Source organism: Sinocyclocheilus rhinocerous, unplaced genomic scaffold (assembly GCF_001515625.1).
Source record: "Sinocyclocheilus rhinocerous isolate Xijiao unplaced genomic scaffold, SAMN03320098_v1.1 scaffold2164, whole genome shotgun sequence".
NCBI classification, from domain to species: domain Eukaryota; kingdom Metazoa; phylum Chordata; class Actinopteri; order Cypriniformes; family Cyprinidae; genus Sinocyclocheilus; species Sinocyclocheilus rhinocerous.
This window is the reverse complement of record NW_015652161.1, coordinates 98,787-114,713: the sequence shown is the minus strand read 5'-3', so window position 1 is coordinate 114,713 and position 15,927 is coordinate 98,787. Positions and strand designations below refer to the sequence as shown.

The 15,927-nt window shown below is 33.5% G+C and overlaps 3 protein-coding genes across 5 annotated transcripts in view; 2 read left to right on the top strand and 1 right to left on the bottom strand.

The window, feature by feature from the left end:
- rfc4 (replication factor C (activator 1) 4) overlaps positions 1–4,207 on the top strand; it is a 12,724-nt gene extending 8,517 nt beyond the window's left edge. For both annotated transcript variants that reach the window (XM_016519528.1, XM_016519526.1), the window contains exons 8-11: positions 1,191–1,316; positions 1,390–1,470; positions 1,543–1,656; positions 4,009–4,207. In XM_016519528.1, the coding sequence (XP_016375014.1) occupies positions 1,191–1,316; positions 1,390–1,470; positions 1,543–1,656; positions 4,009–4,104 (417 nt within the window). In that variant the 3' untranslated portion in view covers positions 4,105–4,207. The remainder of the gene's footprint in view (positions 1–1,190; positions 1,317–1,389; positions 1,471–1,542; positions 1,657–4,008) is intronic.
- A 1,177-nt stretch (positions 4,208–5,384) lies between these two features.
- Positions 5,385–12,326, bottom strand: plaat1 (phospholipase A and acyltransferase 1). Of its 2 annotated transcripts, none has more exons than XM_016519522.1 (5): positions 12,283–12,326; positions 9,417–9,472; positions 8,107–8,230; positions 7,177–7,445; positions 5,385–5,538 (listed from the first exon to the last, which is right to left on the bottom strand). In XM_016519522.1, exons 1-5 carry the CDS (start codon positions 12,305–12,307, stop codon positions 5,437–5,439), a joined length of 576 nt encoding a protein of 191 aa, XP_016375008.1. In that variant the 5' UTR covers positions 12,308–12,326; the 3' UTR covers positions 5,385–5,436. The 2 variants fall into 2 exon arrangements, with proteins under 2 accessions (XP_016375008.1, XP_016375009.1); XM_016519523.1 differs by lacking the exon at positions 12,283–12,326 and adding an exon at positions 10,813–10,925 and having other exon boundaries at positions 5,391–5,538.
- A 128-nt stretch (positions 12,327–12,454) lies between these two features.
- Positions 12,455–15,927, top strand: part of ankrd13c (ankyrin repeat domain 13C) — a 20,851-nt gene continuing 17,378 nt past the window's right edge. The window contains exons 1-2 of the mRNA XM_016519521.1: positions 12,455–12,924; positions 15,326–15,367. Of these exons, the coding sequence (XP_016375007.1) occupies positions 12,639–12,924; positions 15,326–15,367 (328 nt within the window). The 5' untranslated portion in view covers positions 12,455–12,638. The remainder of the gene's footprint in view (positions 12,925–15,325; positions 15,368–15,927) is intronic.

Below are 15,927 nucleotides of genomic sequence, written 5' to 3'. Positions count from 1 at the left end.
CTAAAAAGAAAAAAAAAATTTCATTTTTTACTTTTTTAATTTTACTTTTTTTTTTTTTTTTTTTATTTGTATTTTTTTAAATGAATTTTTCATTTATTTTATTCATTTTTTTATTGAATATTTTACATTTTTAATTTTACTTTTTTCAAAAATTTTTCTTTTCTTTGTATTTTTTTTAAATAAATCTTTCATTTATGTTATTCATTGTGTTCAGTGTTGTTTGTTAGGGATGTAACGATGTTATTAATATCACGGTAACAAAACTGTCTCGGTATTATCGCGGTCACATGACGATATGAAACGATAGGTGTGTGTAGTTTTTAAAATATATTTAAACTTCTTATTCTAACATAAAAGGTGTTTAAAGTTGTGTTTTGGGTCATTATGCTTTTGGCACAGTATCTGACAAACTAACGAATTTTTTATTTATTTTATTTTTATTTTACATATTTAATTTTTTCTTTTATTTGTATTTTTTAAAATACATTTTTCATTTATTTTATTTAATCTTTTACTTTTTTTTTTTTTAGTGTTTTTTTCTTTCTTTTTTTAAACTTTTATTTGCATTATTTTAAATTTATTTTAAATTTATTTTATTCATCTATTGTTTAATTTTATGTAATATTTCTTTAATTATTTTTATTTTTGTTGGTAATGGAAAAATCCCAATTACTGTTCACACTTTTCACAGAAATATATCTTCATTTAAAAGTTTTTTTTAATTATTTTATTTATTTTTAATCTTATTTTACTTATTTTTTATTTACTTTTTTAAAAAATGTAATTAAAATAATTTTAATGAATTAATTTATTCACTTTAATTTTATTTAATATTTCTTTATTTTTGTTGGTAATGGGAAAATCCCAATTACTGCTCACACTTTTCATACAAATATATATATTCTTTTAAAATTTTACAAATTTTTAATGTACTTTTTTTTATTTAATTTTTTTTTTTTTTCATTTTTTATTTAATCATTATTGAAATTTATTTATTATTTTTGGTTTATTTTACAAATCTGTTTAATGTTTTGTTGTTTTTATTCATTTATTTTTGTTGTGATATTGGGAAAAAATTCCAATTACTGTTCACACTTGTCTTTATAATGTTTGACCGATAAAATACTGCTACAAATAACAGGTAAGTGGTGTAAACTGAGTAAATGTTTTGGCAAACGTGTGTGTGTCAGGGCATCGAGGCTCTGGTGAGCGTGTCGGAGGGAGATCTCAGGAAAGCCATAACTTATCTCCAGAGCGCCGCCAGACTCCACGCCGAGCAAGAGATCACTGAGCAGATCATCATCGAGATCGCTGGGGTGAGAGAACCTTCCTGATGGAGATCGAGCGTCTCTCAATACAGCATCTCAACACTCAGACTGTCTTTTCCAGGTGGTTCCACCCAAAGTGATCGAGACGCTCCTCCAGATCTCTTACAGAGGCACGTTTGAGAAGCTGGAGCTCGCTGTGAAGGTCAGTCATCTGTGAGGGGTTTCTCTGCAGCTCTGCAGCTCTGATCCATAATCCCGCTCTTGATTTGTGCAGGACATGATCGATGAGGGATACGCCGCCACCAACGTCCTCAACCAGTTACACGACGTCATCATCGACGAGAAGCTGAGCGATAAACAGAAATCCGTCATCACACAGAAGATGGCTGTAAGTCTGCAGAGACGGGTGTGAAGTTTTGTGTGTTTGTTAGCGATGTAACGATATTATCACGGTCACATGACGATATGAAACGATAGGTGTGTGTAGTTTTTAAAATATATTTAAACTTCTTATTCTAACATAAGAGGTGTTTAAAGTTGTGTTTTGGGTCATTATGCTTTGGCACAGTATCTCAAACCGAAAGCACAATATGCTTCATCTCTTCATCAAGTCTGTCTCAAAGTGAAGCACACACTTGGTTCAGACGATCAGCTCGTGATCCGGTGTTTTCTGCGTCTCAGAGCGACTCGTTCACACTGAATGAATGCAGTCCACTCCTTTATTTCACCTGCTGTGAGTTTAGCGCGCGTTTGGGAACGCAGCAGACACCAGTTATGCTTTATTTTCACGGCAGATGATGACAGCGTTTCACTAGATTTGTAGTGAGACGTGTTTTTGTAATCCTGTTTTCACTGAAGCTGGAGTTTTCCTTCTAAATAAAAGCTTAAAGTGCAGCATGAATCGCTGACAGCTAGCGGTTTAAATGCAGTCCAGATTCACAATATCTCTCTCAAGTGTAGAAATTAGGAAAGAAGTATGCTAATCATACTAGAAACTTGCTAATCATGCTAACAACATGCTAGTCACTTGCTAATCATGCTAGCGACATGCTAGTAACATGCTAGCGACATGCTAGTAACATGTTAATCATGCTAGAAACATGCTAATCATGCTAATGACATGCTAGTCACTTACTAATCATGCTAGCAACATGCTAGTCACTTGCTAATCATGTTAGAAACATGCTAGTAGCATGCTAATCATGCTAGAAACATGCTAGTAACTTGCTAATCTTGCTAGTAACATGCTAGTAAATTGCTAATCATGCCAGAAATATGCTAGTAACAGGCTAATCACGCTTAAAAACATGCTAATCATGCTAGAAACATGTTATCAACATCTATCTAATCTATCTAAATTTTCAAATTTCAGGCTTTTACAACTGCTTTAAACTTTCAGTCTAGGCTTTCTCAAGCCAACCTAAAGTTTGTCTTGACGAACTTTTTTATCTAGTTGTTATTATTATTATACTAATTAGTTTATCTTCCTAAAACAGCAGTGTGAGTGTAATTTAGACTGAGACAGTAGATCACAAATAAAAAGAGGGCTGAGTCTCCTTTAAAGTTCAGCTACAAGTCAATTCACTGACTTTTTCTGACTTAAGTTTTCTTAGTTAAGAACATGGGTCGCAGCTCTTCATTCTGAATGAATGCAGTCCACTCCTTTATTTCACCTGCTGTGAGTTTAGCGCGCGTTTGGGAACGCAGCAGACACCAGTTATGCTTTATTTTCACGGCAGATGATGACAGCGTTTCACTAGATTTGTAGTGAGACGTGTTTTTGTAATCCTGTTTTCACTGAAGCTGGAGTTTTCCTTCTAAATAAAAGCTTAAAGTGCAGCATGAATCGCTGACAGCTAGCGGTTTAAATGCAGTCCAGATTCACAATATCTCTCTCAAGTGTAGAAATTAGGAAAGAAGTATGCTAATCATACTAGAAACTTGCTAATCATGCTAACAACATGCTAGTCACTTGCTAATCATGCTAGCGACATGCTAGTAACATGCTAGCGACATGCTAGTAACATGTTAATCATGCTAGAAACATGCTAATCATGCTAATGACATGCTAGTCACTTACTAATCATGCTAGCAACATGCTAGTCACTTGCTAATCATGTTAGAAACATGCTAGTAGCATGCTAATCATGCTAGAAACATGCTAGTAACTTGCTAATCTTGCTAGTAACATGCTAGTAAATTGCTAATCATGCCAGAAATATGCTAGTAACAGGCTAATCACGCTTAAAAACATGCTAATCATGCTAGAAACATGTTATCAACATCTATCTAATCTATCTAAATTTTCAAATTTCAGGCTTTTACAACTGCTTTAAACTTTCAGTCTAGGCTTTCTCAAGCCAACCTAAAGTTTGTCTTGACGAACTTTTTTATCTAGTTGTTATTATTATTATACTAATTAGTTTATCTTCCTAAAACAGCAGTGTGAGTGTAATTTAGACTGAGACAGTAGATCACAAATAAAAAGAGGGCTGAGTCTCCTTTAAAGTTCAGCTACAAGTCAATTCACTGACTTTTTCTGACTTAAGTTTTCTTAGTTAAGAACATGGGTCGCAGCTCTTCATTCTGAACTCTCTAAGTGCATTAGAATAATTTAACTTTAAATTGTACAAAAATTTCATTTTTTCCCCCAATTTTTCATTAGTCTTTTTTTTTTTCTTTTTAAATATAGCAATAATATCGTATCGTGAGGTTTTGACACAGTGTTTGTGTGTTTCAGGAGGTGGATAAGTGTCTGGCAGACGGCGCAGATGAGTATCTGCAGTTACTGAGTCTCTGCTCCGTCATCATGCAGCAGGCCACACACAGCACCTGAGCCGACCAATCAGCTGCTCCGTCACACTTCAGCCGACCAATCAGCACTGGCGCGGATTCCACACACAGCTGCCTAGACTGTTGTTTTCAACTTTTTGTACGTGTAAAGTTTGCAATTAAAAACAGTTCTTTCTAATATGTGTTGTGCTGTGTTTTTAATCACTTAAAGAGACAGTTCACTCAAAAATTAGAATTCTGTTTGCTGCTCCCCATTGACTTCCATAGTATGGAGAAAAAAATACTATACAAGTCAATGGCTACCAGCAGCTGTTTGGTTTCCCACATTCTTCAAAATATCTTCTTTTGTGTTCAGCTGAAAAAAGAAACGCATACAGGTTCAGAAGCACATCAGAGTGAGCAAGGGTACAATTACATAAAAACAGAAAAGTTTTGTACACATGACGTTTTCGAAATGATCCCCGGTCACACAGATCCACAAAAATGACTAGAAATGCTGTATTATTAATGCCCAGCCAGTAGGTGGCGATGTCCCTGAAACATCACACATGCTTATATTGTTGTATTTTATATGGAGACGATAGCAGTACAGTTCCCAAAAACTTACACTTTGAAACTAATTTTCAAAAATTCGCGTTTTTAGTCCCGCAAAGTGCAATTTTCATGTAAATAAACGGCTGAAACGCATAAAAGTTTTCTGTTTTGAGTTGAAAACGGTGTTGTGTAAACACCCCCCAAATAATGACAGAACTATCCCTTTAATATTTTCAAAATATCATAAATAGTGCTGTCAAACGATTAATCGCATACAAAATAAAAGTTTTTGTTTGCATAATATATGTGTGTGTTCTGTGTATATTATGTATATATAAATACACACACATACAGTATATATTTTAAAAATATTTACTTGTATTTACATGTCTATTTATATTCATCTAATTTATATTTGTGTGTGTATATATATATATATATATATAATAAATATACACAGCACACATACATATATGTAAACAAAAACTTTTATTTTGGATGTGATCGCGATTAATTGGCAGCACTAATATTTTTATTTACTTATATAATGTAATTATTATTTATAAATGATATATTACAAAATATAAATAATTAAATCATTTATTTAAATTTTAAATAATTATAATAATTAGATATTTTTATATAATTATATTTAAAAGTATTTCCTTTATACAGACAAAATCCTAGTTTACTACACTTTTATTTCAATTCTTTGAATACTATATCAAGTTGTCACAGCAAGAGTTAATTCCATTTGAACACACAACAACTTTTCAACCTAAAGATGTGAGTACATAGAGGACATTAACTGGTAAAAGCTGTTTTGTCATCTTGAGTGGCTCTAGAAGGGTCTGTTTCTGGAGCGTGTGTTGATCAGTCCCAGCACTGAGAAAGCACTCGCTGCAGCCGTCACTAAACTGATGGCGCCTATGGCTCGTGACGCCTGCCAACACACAATCACACACTGTATGAGATCAACAGATTACAGCAGCAAAATATCAAATGATGTCTCATGATGATCAGTATGCATGAGAGAAAGTTACAGTGTATTTGATGGCATGCTGACTGATTGGCACATTCATCTGTGACAGTATTTATATCTTAGATACTCGTCTAACTAGACAGCATCTTTGTCATAATGCATGTCCCGAATCAGTAGCATTTTTGTTTTCTCCACAAGATAGAAAAAAATTAAAAATACAAAAAGGTAATTGTCACTTCTGATTTCAGAATTACAATTTTTTTCTTACAATTCTAGGTTTATATCTCACAATTCATTGCAAGTTTAGGTTTCAAATCTAAGTTTATATGTTGCTATTCTAAGTTTAAGTCTCACATTCGTAAATTTACATCTCGCAATTCTCAGTTTATATCTTGCAAAGATAAGTGTAAACCTCAAATTCAAAGTTTACATCTCGCACTTCTGACTTTTTTTCTTAGAATTGAACATATTTATCTCACAATTCTACGTTTACATCTCGCAATTCTTTTTTTGGAATTGTAAGTTATATCTCACAATTCTACGTTTACATCTCGCAATTCTTTTTTTGGAATTGTAAGTTATATCTCACAATTCTACGTTTACATCTCGCAATTCTTTTTTTGGAATTGTAAGTTATATCTCACAATTCTACGTTTACATCTCGCAATTCTTTTTTTGGAATTGTAAGTTATATCTCAATTCTACGTTTACATCTCGCAATAATTTTTTTGGGAATTGTAAGTTGTATCTCACAATTCTACGTTTACATCTCGCAATAATTTTTTTTGGAATTGTAAGTTATATCTCACACTTCTACGTTTACATCTCGCAATTATTTTTTTGGAATTGTAAGTTACATCTCACAATTCTACGTTTACATCTCGCAATAATTTTTTTTGAATTGTAAGTTATATCTCACAATTCTACGTTTACATCTCGCAATTCTTTTTTTTGGAATTGTAAGTTATATCTCACAATTCTACGTTTACATCTCGCAATTCTTTTTTTTTGGAATTGTAAGTTATATCTCACAATTCTACGTTTACATCTCGCAATAATTTTTTTGGGAATTGTAAGTTATATCTCACACTTCTACGTTTACATCTCACAATTCTGACTTTTTTCTTAGAATTGCACATTTTTATCTCACAACTCTTTATTTATATCGCAATTCTATGTTTACATCTCGCAATTCTTTTTTTTGGAATTGTAAGTTATATCTCACAATTCTGCGTTTATTCTGATTCTGAGTTAATTCTGAGAGTTCCGAGGAGCTCACTTGAAACAGAAACTAATAAAATGTCAAAAAAACTTATTCAATGGTTAAAAAAAATTTAATAAGCTGTCACAGCTTAGAATTTAACTTTAAAATAACTTTCCTGGATTTAACTTAAGATAACTTAAATATCCACTTCACATTTCAAGTTAGGCAGCACAAACACTTACTTTTTTTAAGTTGAAACAGCATGTTTTACAGAGTCTTTTACATATACCATGGTACTGGCTGAACACCAGACTCCCAGCACATGCCCCATAAGAAGTGTGCTAGTAACCCAGTGTTTGTGTTGTGCACACAGAGACAAAAGAAGAGCACTAGACCTGCTCAGACACTGCCTCGCCGTAGCGCAGGAGAGTGACGAAGTGCTCACAGTTGCTTCCCAGCAGGTCATATGACAGCTCCTGTCCAATGAGCAGCTGCGCTCGCTGGATGATCTCCGACACGGCCAGCGGCGTGTGATTGTCATCATATTTATTATTGATCCGGTATGAATCTCCTCCCACGACCTCCTTCAGGAGCTGCATGCGGACCACGGCCTTCCGGCTGAACACGGACTTCACACTGGACACAGCTGCGGCCGGACTCTCGTCTGCCCCGAGGACAACACAGACAGAGACGTTTAGTCCACATCTGCCCTCAAAAAACATTTAAGATCTGTGTATTTGAATTATTGCATATAACCAGGTCAAGAAAATAAGTGACCCTGCAGCACAAAAGCAGTGTTAAGTCGCTGGGGTATATTTGTAGCCATAGCCAACAATACATTGTATTAGTCAAAATTATTGATTTCTCTTTTATGCCAAAAATCATTAGGATATTAAGTAAAGATCATGTTCCATGAAGATATTTTGTAAATCTCCTACTGTAAATATATCAAAACTTAATTTTTGATTAGTAATATGCATTGCTAAGAACTTAATTTTAACAACTTTAAAGATGATTTTCTCAATATTTAGATTTTTTTGCACCCTCAGATTCCAGATTTTCAAATAGTTGCATCATTGCATCAGCTGATGCATAAATCTCAATTTAAAAAAATTGACCCTTATGAATGGTTTTGTGCTCCAGGGTCACATGCTTTTCTGAAATATATACATGCATGTGTTTGTGTTTGTATTTATGCATACATAATACACACACATATAGCATGTAAACAAAAAGCTTTATTTAGGATGCGATGAATGGTTTGACAGCACTACTTGAAATACACTGAGGCGGAGTGAGAGAGTGTGGGGGCTGGTGGCACGGACCGACAGGTGTGAGGTTGATGATGTATCCGTCTCCCAGGTAAAGAGCCCAGTGCTGATAGGCCGGTCTGAAGATCTCGATCAGGTCTCCAGGCTGAGGCTCCTCATCAGCTGCACTCGAGGCCATCTGAAGCAAACACACAAATCACGCTTCTTTAGCAATAGCAGACCTGCGTTTGATTACTGAGGTTTTCCATTTGATCGATTGCAGGCTTAACATTTTTTCTTTAATCCTCAGATTAAACTAAAAACCCGAATAATGGCGTGATCTTTCTCCCTTGAGTCTGCCAGCCAATATTCATCTTTTGTCGTGTCAGTTTAATAAGTCAAAATTTGACTCACTCATGAGAAATAACATTAATAATCAGCAATAATGTTTCTGTTGTGTAGGATATAAGAGAGTTTCAGTTGATTTGTTATTTAGTGTAATTTATTATTTTTTATTAAGAGAGGTCACTTCACATTTTCACATATATTAATCTTTTTTAAAAATATTTTATTTAGGATTATTCTTGCTTTACAATGAATGTATATGTGGTCCGTCATATACACGCCAGTATAAAAATAAATATTCAATACAGTGATTTTATTCCGCAATATATATAAAACATTACATAATTTAATAATAAATAAAAATTCCTGTCTAAATAAAAGCAAAAAAAACGCCAAAAATAAATATCCAATATATTGATTTTATTTCTCAATATAATAATAATAATAATTTACTAATAAATACAAATTCCTATCGAAATAAAGGCAAAAATGCCAAAAAATAAGTCTTCAATATATTAATTTTATTCAGTAATATCTATAATAATAATAATAATAATAAATAATATGAATTGACATATATTCACAGGTGCACAAAGCAGTGCATCATGGGTAATTAGTTTGTATTTTTCATAATTTAGTCGTATCGTATCGTATAATACCTTCTTTAATGCTGCTAAAAATGATTTTATTGCTCAGTATCTTTGTCTGGTTTTCTGTTACAAGCACCTAAACACTCATAGATCAAGAAACATTTACTGGAGATGCTAAATGACTAGATTTTAATTAATTATTCATTTAATTATTAATAACTATCAGCGAGAATGATTGAGAGTTGTCATTTTATATAGGCTACCATATGACAGGTATTCTTGTTTTAGTCATAAACTTTTCAGAAAACAAGACTTCATATCATGAGTCATTTTGTGCCTTCAGTAAATGAATCTTGATTTAAGGATGTTTACACTGAAGGACATTGTACTTCTACAATCTGCTCATACACACACAGTTCTAAATAACTGAAGAAGTGCTTGTTTACTCACATGAACAGTTCTTCTCTGTTGATTATCCATCATCCCACAGCAGAATTCTGCACATTCTGATGGAAGAATACACCAGAGTTTCACATCTTTATACATGTGCTTGAATCATCCTTCATTTAAAGACGTTAGAGGAATAGTTCACCCAAAAAGGAGAGTTCTGTCATCAGTTGTTTTAAACCTGTATGAGTTTCTTTCTTCTGTTCAACACAAAAGAAGATGTAGAGAGGAAACGATGACAGAATTCTCATTTTTGGGTGTACTGTCCCTTTAAACACTGGTGGCACACTGAACCCAATGAAGGATCACACTTGTGAGCATGTTAGGTGTGAGGTGAAAACAGCCAGAGAGTGCTGGAGTAACACAACACAATGAACACACACACGGTTCACAGGCTCTTACAATAGCTTCTCAATAATAGAGAAACCAGCAGAAGAACACGGGCCGTGAAACCTGCTCATCAAACATAGTATTTGAACAGAAACACATTTCACATTTGTGTAAACTACACTTTTACTCAGAGCTTCGTGTCAAAATAAACATTTCAGAATTCATTTTCAGCTCAAATGTGCTCAGTAGGGTTATTATAGTCGACTAAAACCATAACAAACATTGAAATAAAATACACATTAAATGAAATTAAATAAAACATAAAAAAAATTTAAATTTAAAATAAAAAACTAGTTTTTTCAACATTGCCAATGCAACGTTTTCTCATTTTTATTTGGTTGAAGTTGACGACTAAAACTAAAACTGAAATAAAAAATAATAAAAATAATAAAAATTAAAAACTCGTTTTTCAACATTGCCAATGCGACGCTTCTCATTTTTATTTAAAGTTGACGACTAAAACTAAAACTGAAATAAAAAATTATAAAAATAATAAAAATAAAAAACACATTTTTTCAAAATTGCCAATGTGACGTTTCTCATTTTTATTTAAAGTTGACGACTAAAACTAAAACTGAAAAAAAAAACTCATTTTAAAATAAAACCATAAAAAACACTGAAATAAAATACACATTAAATGAAATTAAATAAAACATTTTTAAAAAAAAATCGTTTTTCAACATTGCCAATGCAACGTTTCTCATTTTTATTTAGTTTAAGTTGACGACTAAAACTAAAACTGAAATAAAAATCATAATAAACAATATAGACATATTTAAAAAAACAACAAAAATTGATTAAAATTGACAAAAACACTCAACAAAATGACCCTGAAATAAACATGGAAGCAGAAGATATGAAGAAACTCCAGTGGCATGTGAATGAGACTGCTGTAACTTGATCAGAGCGTCTCTGCTTTCTCAAGAACTGAATTAATGAAGTCAAATGTAGAGTCTGGCATCTAACAGCAGCGATGAGATCCCGTGGATATGAAATGAAGCAGACTCACTTATTAGCAGATGTCATGATCAGCGGGTGATGTCAAGCCTCCATGGATGTGCTGTGATTCAGGAGCGCGTGTGTCTGATCTGAGCTGCTGCGGTCACTCGCGGGTCACACACAACACACTCGCTCTTGCTGTGTTCTTACACGCCATCGCTTCAGTGTGACGCAGACAATCAGCACTCCTGAGACTACAGCAAGAGCAATACTGTTTCTGTGTGTGTGTGGCATACAGATCAGAGCAGCACTTTAGTTATTCTTCTTTATTAAGAGGTAGAGGTCACGTCACATTTTCACTTGAATTTCTCCATTATGTTTTATTTAGGATTTTAATACCTTTACAATGAATGTATATGTGGTCCGTGTGGGTCCTAAATCTTCAATACAGTGATTTTATTCCGCAATATATATGAAATATTGCATCATTTAATAATAAATAACAAATCCTGTCTAAATAAAGGCAAAAAATGACAAAAATAAATCTGTAATATGTTGATTTTATTTCTCAGTATATTATTATTATTATTATTATTATTAATAATTTACTAATAAATAAAAAATCCTGTCTAAATAAAAGCAAAAAATGACAAAAAATAAATCTTCAATATATTGATTTTATTTCTCAGTATATTATTATTATTATTATTATTAATAATTTACTAATAAATAAAAAATCCTGTCTAAATAAAAGCAAAAAATGACAAAAATAAATCTGTAATATGTTGAATTTATTTCGAAGTATTTATACTAATAAAAATAATAATATATATCATATATAATATATATTATATATTAAAATATATAATATAATGTAATAATAAATAAATAAATCCTGTCTAAATAAAGGCATAAAATGCTAAAAATAAATATTCAATATATTGATTTTATTTCTCAATATAATAATAATAATAATAATAATAATAATAATAATTTACTAATAAATAAACATTCATGTCTAATTAAAGGCAAAAATGCCAAAAATAAGTCTTTAATATATTAATTTTATTTCTCAATATAATATAATGATAATAATAAAATATTAATTCACATGGATTTCTTTTTAAAATATTTGATTTAGGATTGTTTTACCTTTACTTGAATACAAATGAAAGAGTAAAAAATCCCTAAACTAAACAAAACAAAACAAAACAAAACAAAACAAAACAAAAAAAAAAAACAGATATCAAGACCAATGCAAAGTAAAACGGCACAATATTCAAAATATTTATGAGAAAGTATCTACAGAAATCCATCCTCTTTCATATAGTTGTGGCAGCTTAACTGCTGGATCAGGCTTTTGCTTGTAGCACAAAATCAAACATAAAAACCCAGCAAAACAAATAAACAAACTAGAAATTTAAACAAAACAAATAAAATTACAATCAAAAAGGCTATATTCTTTTATATAAGTTAGTTTCTTTTACAAATGTAATAAAATCATCATATATCTTATTAGCTGTTTTCCCTAATAAAATACCTTCAATGACTGAACAAGGTGACATCTTACTCACTCTCGCGAGACTAGCCAATCTCTCCAGTCTCCCCGCACGCCATTCTCGCGAGAGTCGAGGATTGTTTCGATGCATGAGGGCGAGTCCCCTCATTCTCGCGAGACTCCGCGCTGCGTTCACTACGCCCGCCCGTGATTCTCGCGAGACTGCGAGCGGAAGATGGCAGATGGCTCTTCCTCGTAGAGTGTGTGAGTGTGTGTCGTTTGTTTACCGTTCGATGCGTCGCTCCGGTGCGTGTTTCATTCCCGTCCGTCTCCGTTGAGTCACCGGACAGTGTTCATGTTGTGCGGGCTGCTGTTTTCCACCGTTCATCTGTGTAAATATGACGGGAGAGAAGATCCGCTCGGTGCGCAAAGAGCGCAAGGCGGGTTTGGATCTGCTGGAGCCGGACGAGGAGCCGGCGGCCACCGGGCCGACCAAAGCCAACCGGGGCAGCAAGATCCTCAGCGGCGGCAACCACAAGATCCTCCGCTCCAGCTCGCAGCAGAACCAGAACCACGGCGACACTGACGGCGCGTATCCCGTGCATGAGTGCGTGTTCCGGGGAGACGTGCGGAGGCTGTCATCGCTCATCCGGACGCAGAACATCGCGCAGAAAGACCTGCACGGTGAGAGAGACCTGACATTATTCAGAGCTGATCGAGTGTCCTGATAATCCACAAGCACGATCACCTAGAACCGTTATTATTCAGATTATTCATGGTGATTGAGAATCATAATAATCCACAACCGTGGTGATCTAGAAATAGGTTATTTTTCAAAATCATAATATCTGGAATCATGCTGATCTAGAGCCGTAATGACCCAAAAACATGGTGATCGGGTGTCCTAATAATCCACAAGCATGATCATCTAGAACCGTTATTATTCAGATTATTCATGCTGATTGAGAATCACAATAATTCACAACCGTGGTGATCTAGAAATAGGTTATTTTTCAGAATCATAATATCTGGATTCATGCTGATTTAATACCATAATGACTCAAAAACATGATGATCTAGAACCGTTATTATTCAGATTATACATGGTGATTGAGAATCATAATAATCCACAACCGTGGTGATCTAAAAATAGGATATTTTTCAGAATCATATTATCTGGAATAATGCTGATTTAGAGCCTTAATGACTCAAAAACATGGTGATAATAAACCACAAGCATGATGATCTAGAACCGTTATTATTCAGATTAGAGATGGTGATTGACAATCATAATAATCCAGAATCTTGTAGATTTAGAACTATTATCATTTAGCGTCATAATAATCCAGAAACATGTTGATTTGGATCCTTAATAACTCAAAAACATGGTGATCAAGAACTATGATAATCCAGAATTGTGTAGATTTAGAACTATTATCATTCAGAGCCATAATTATTATAATTAAGAAACCATAATGATACAAAGCATTGTAATTGAGAACCATAATAATATGAAATCATGCTAATCTACAACCTTAATAACTCAAAAACATGGTGATTGATTGTTCTAATAAACCACAAGCATGATGATCTAGAACCGTTATTATTCAGATTAGAGACGGTGATTGACAATCATAATCATCCAGAATCATGTTGATTTTGAGCTATTATCTTTCAGAGTCTTAATAATACAGAAACGTGTTGATTTAGAGCCTTAATGACTCAAAAACATGGTGACTGTGAATCATAATAATCCAGAGCTATGATGATCTAGAACTATTATTCAGAGCTGTAATTATTGTAATTTAGAACCATAATGATAGAAAACATTGTAATTGAGAACCATGATAATCTAGAATCATGCTGATCTACAACCTTAAGAACTGAAAAATAGGGTGATTGAGAATCATAGTAATCCAGAGTATTCTGATCTAGAACCTAAATGTCTAAATGTGATAATCAAGAACCATGACAATCCAGAATCACACTGATCTAGAACTGTTCGTATTCAGATTCATATTAATCCGGAGTCATGCTGATCTAGAGCCTTAATGACTCAACAGCATGGTGGTCAAGAATCATGATCTAGAATCTTGGTGATCTAGAACTGTTGTTATTGTTCAGAGCCATGCTTATTATGTTTGGAGCCATAATGACTCAAAAATGTGGTGATCGACAATCATAATAATCCACAGCCACAGTGATCTAGAGCTATTATTATTCAGAGTCTTAGTTATACAGACTATACAGACATGCTTATCTAGAACCATAATGCCTCAAAAATTTGGTCCAGAATCACGATGTTCTAGAACTATTATTATTCAGATTCATAATAATTTAAATCATGCTGATCTAGAGCCTTAATGACTTAAAAACATGGTAATCAAGAATAGTGATCCAGAGTTGTGGTGATCTAGAACTGTTGTTGTTATTCAGAGCCATAATTATTATGAGCCATAATGCCTCAAAAATATGGTGATAGAGAATTATAACAATTCACAGCCAAAGTGCTCTAGACCTGTTATTATTATTTAGAGTATAATAATACAGAAACATGCTTATCTAGAACCAAATATGGTGACAGAGAATCTTAATAAATCAGAATCATGAGGAGGATCTAGAACTGTTTTTATTCAGATTATGAACCACAGTAATCCAGAATCTTGATGATCTAGAGCCTCGATGACTCAGAAACACGGTCGAGAACCATAATAATTATGACAATAATGGAAAACTAGTTTGCTTGGATCTTGTAATTCTGCATGTTTTGTCTGTGACGGACAACACCAAAGCTAGCATTCATTTCAGGTTTTATCTGTGTGATGGATTTTGAATCAGTCATGATTAATGTCATTCTCCTGAGCCGGTTCGTTTGATTCACTAACATGTGTTACCTGTTTTCATTCTCATATCATATCAAACTGCTTCTCTGCACATGCATAACAGAGGTCTTATAATTGTGATTAACAAAACTGAAATTAAAATGAATAAAAGCTATACAGACGCATTTTTGCAGTTGTGCTGAATGATTGCTCAGTTTGGGTTTGTCCCGGTTGTAAATGACTCAGTATTGTCTGTCTTACAGGAAACACCCCCCTTCATCTGGCTGTTATGATGGGTCATAAAGGTGAGTTGCCCGCTTCTGATACGTCTTCTGATACGTCTGAATGCTTGATTGGGTGTTTCCCAGTATGATGCATCTGACACAACAGATCAGTGGCATAAAACATCATTTATGAACTTGCACAGGTCTCAATGGGAGACTCATGAAATTTTTTTTAGGTCAATTAAGTTTTTAATTGACATTTTTTCATGATTTTTCACATGCCTTATTAATGCAAAAACCCTCATTTTCATTACAGTAACACATCCAGATGTTATTTTTTTGACCACTACATTTTTTTATTTTCATTGTCATTACCGTGATTCAATAATTCTTTACCATATTACAATAAAACATATACTATGATAATACAATGAGTTTTTTTATATATATATTTCCGTATATAAATCAGCATAAATGACACATGCACACACACAGACACACACACACTCACACATAAACTCACTCTCTCACACACACATACACTCACACACTCACACTCACACACTGACACACACTCACACTCTCTCACACACACACACACACACTCACACTCACTCACACACACACACACACACACACAC

Coding starts and splice junctions, on each gene's coding strand:
- plaat1 (XM_016519522.1), bottom strand. CDS start 12,307: ATGTCACCTTGTTCAGTCATTGAAG. Junction 9,473..12,282: donor ACCTTGTTCAGTCATTGAAG/GTATTTTATTAG, acceptor TTCTTCCATCAG/AATGTGCAGAATTCTGCTGT. Junction 7,446..8,106: donor CATCAACCTCACACCTGTCG/GTCCGTGCCACC, acceptor TCCTCGGGGCAG/ACGAGAGTCCGGCCGCAGCT.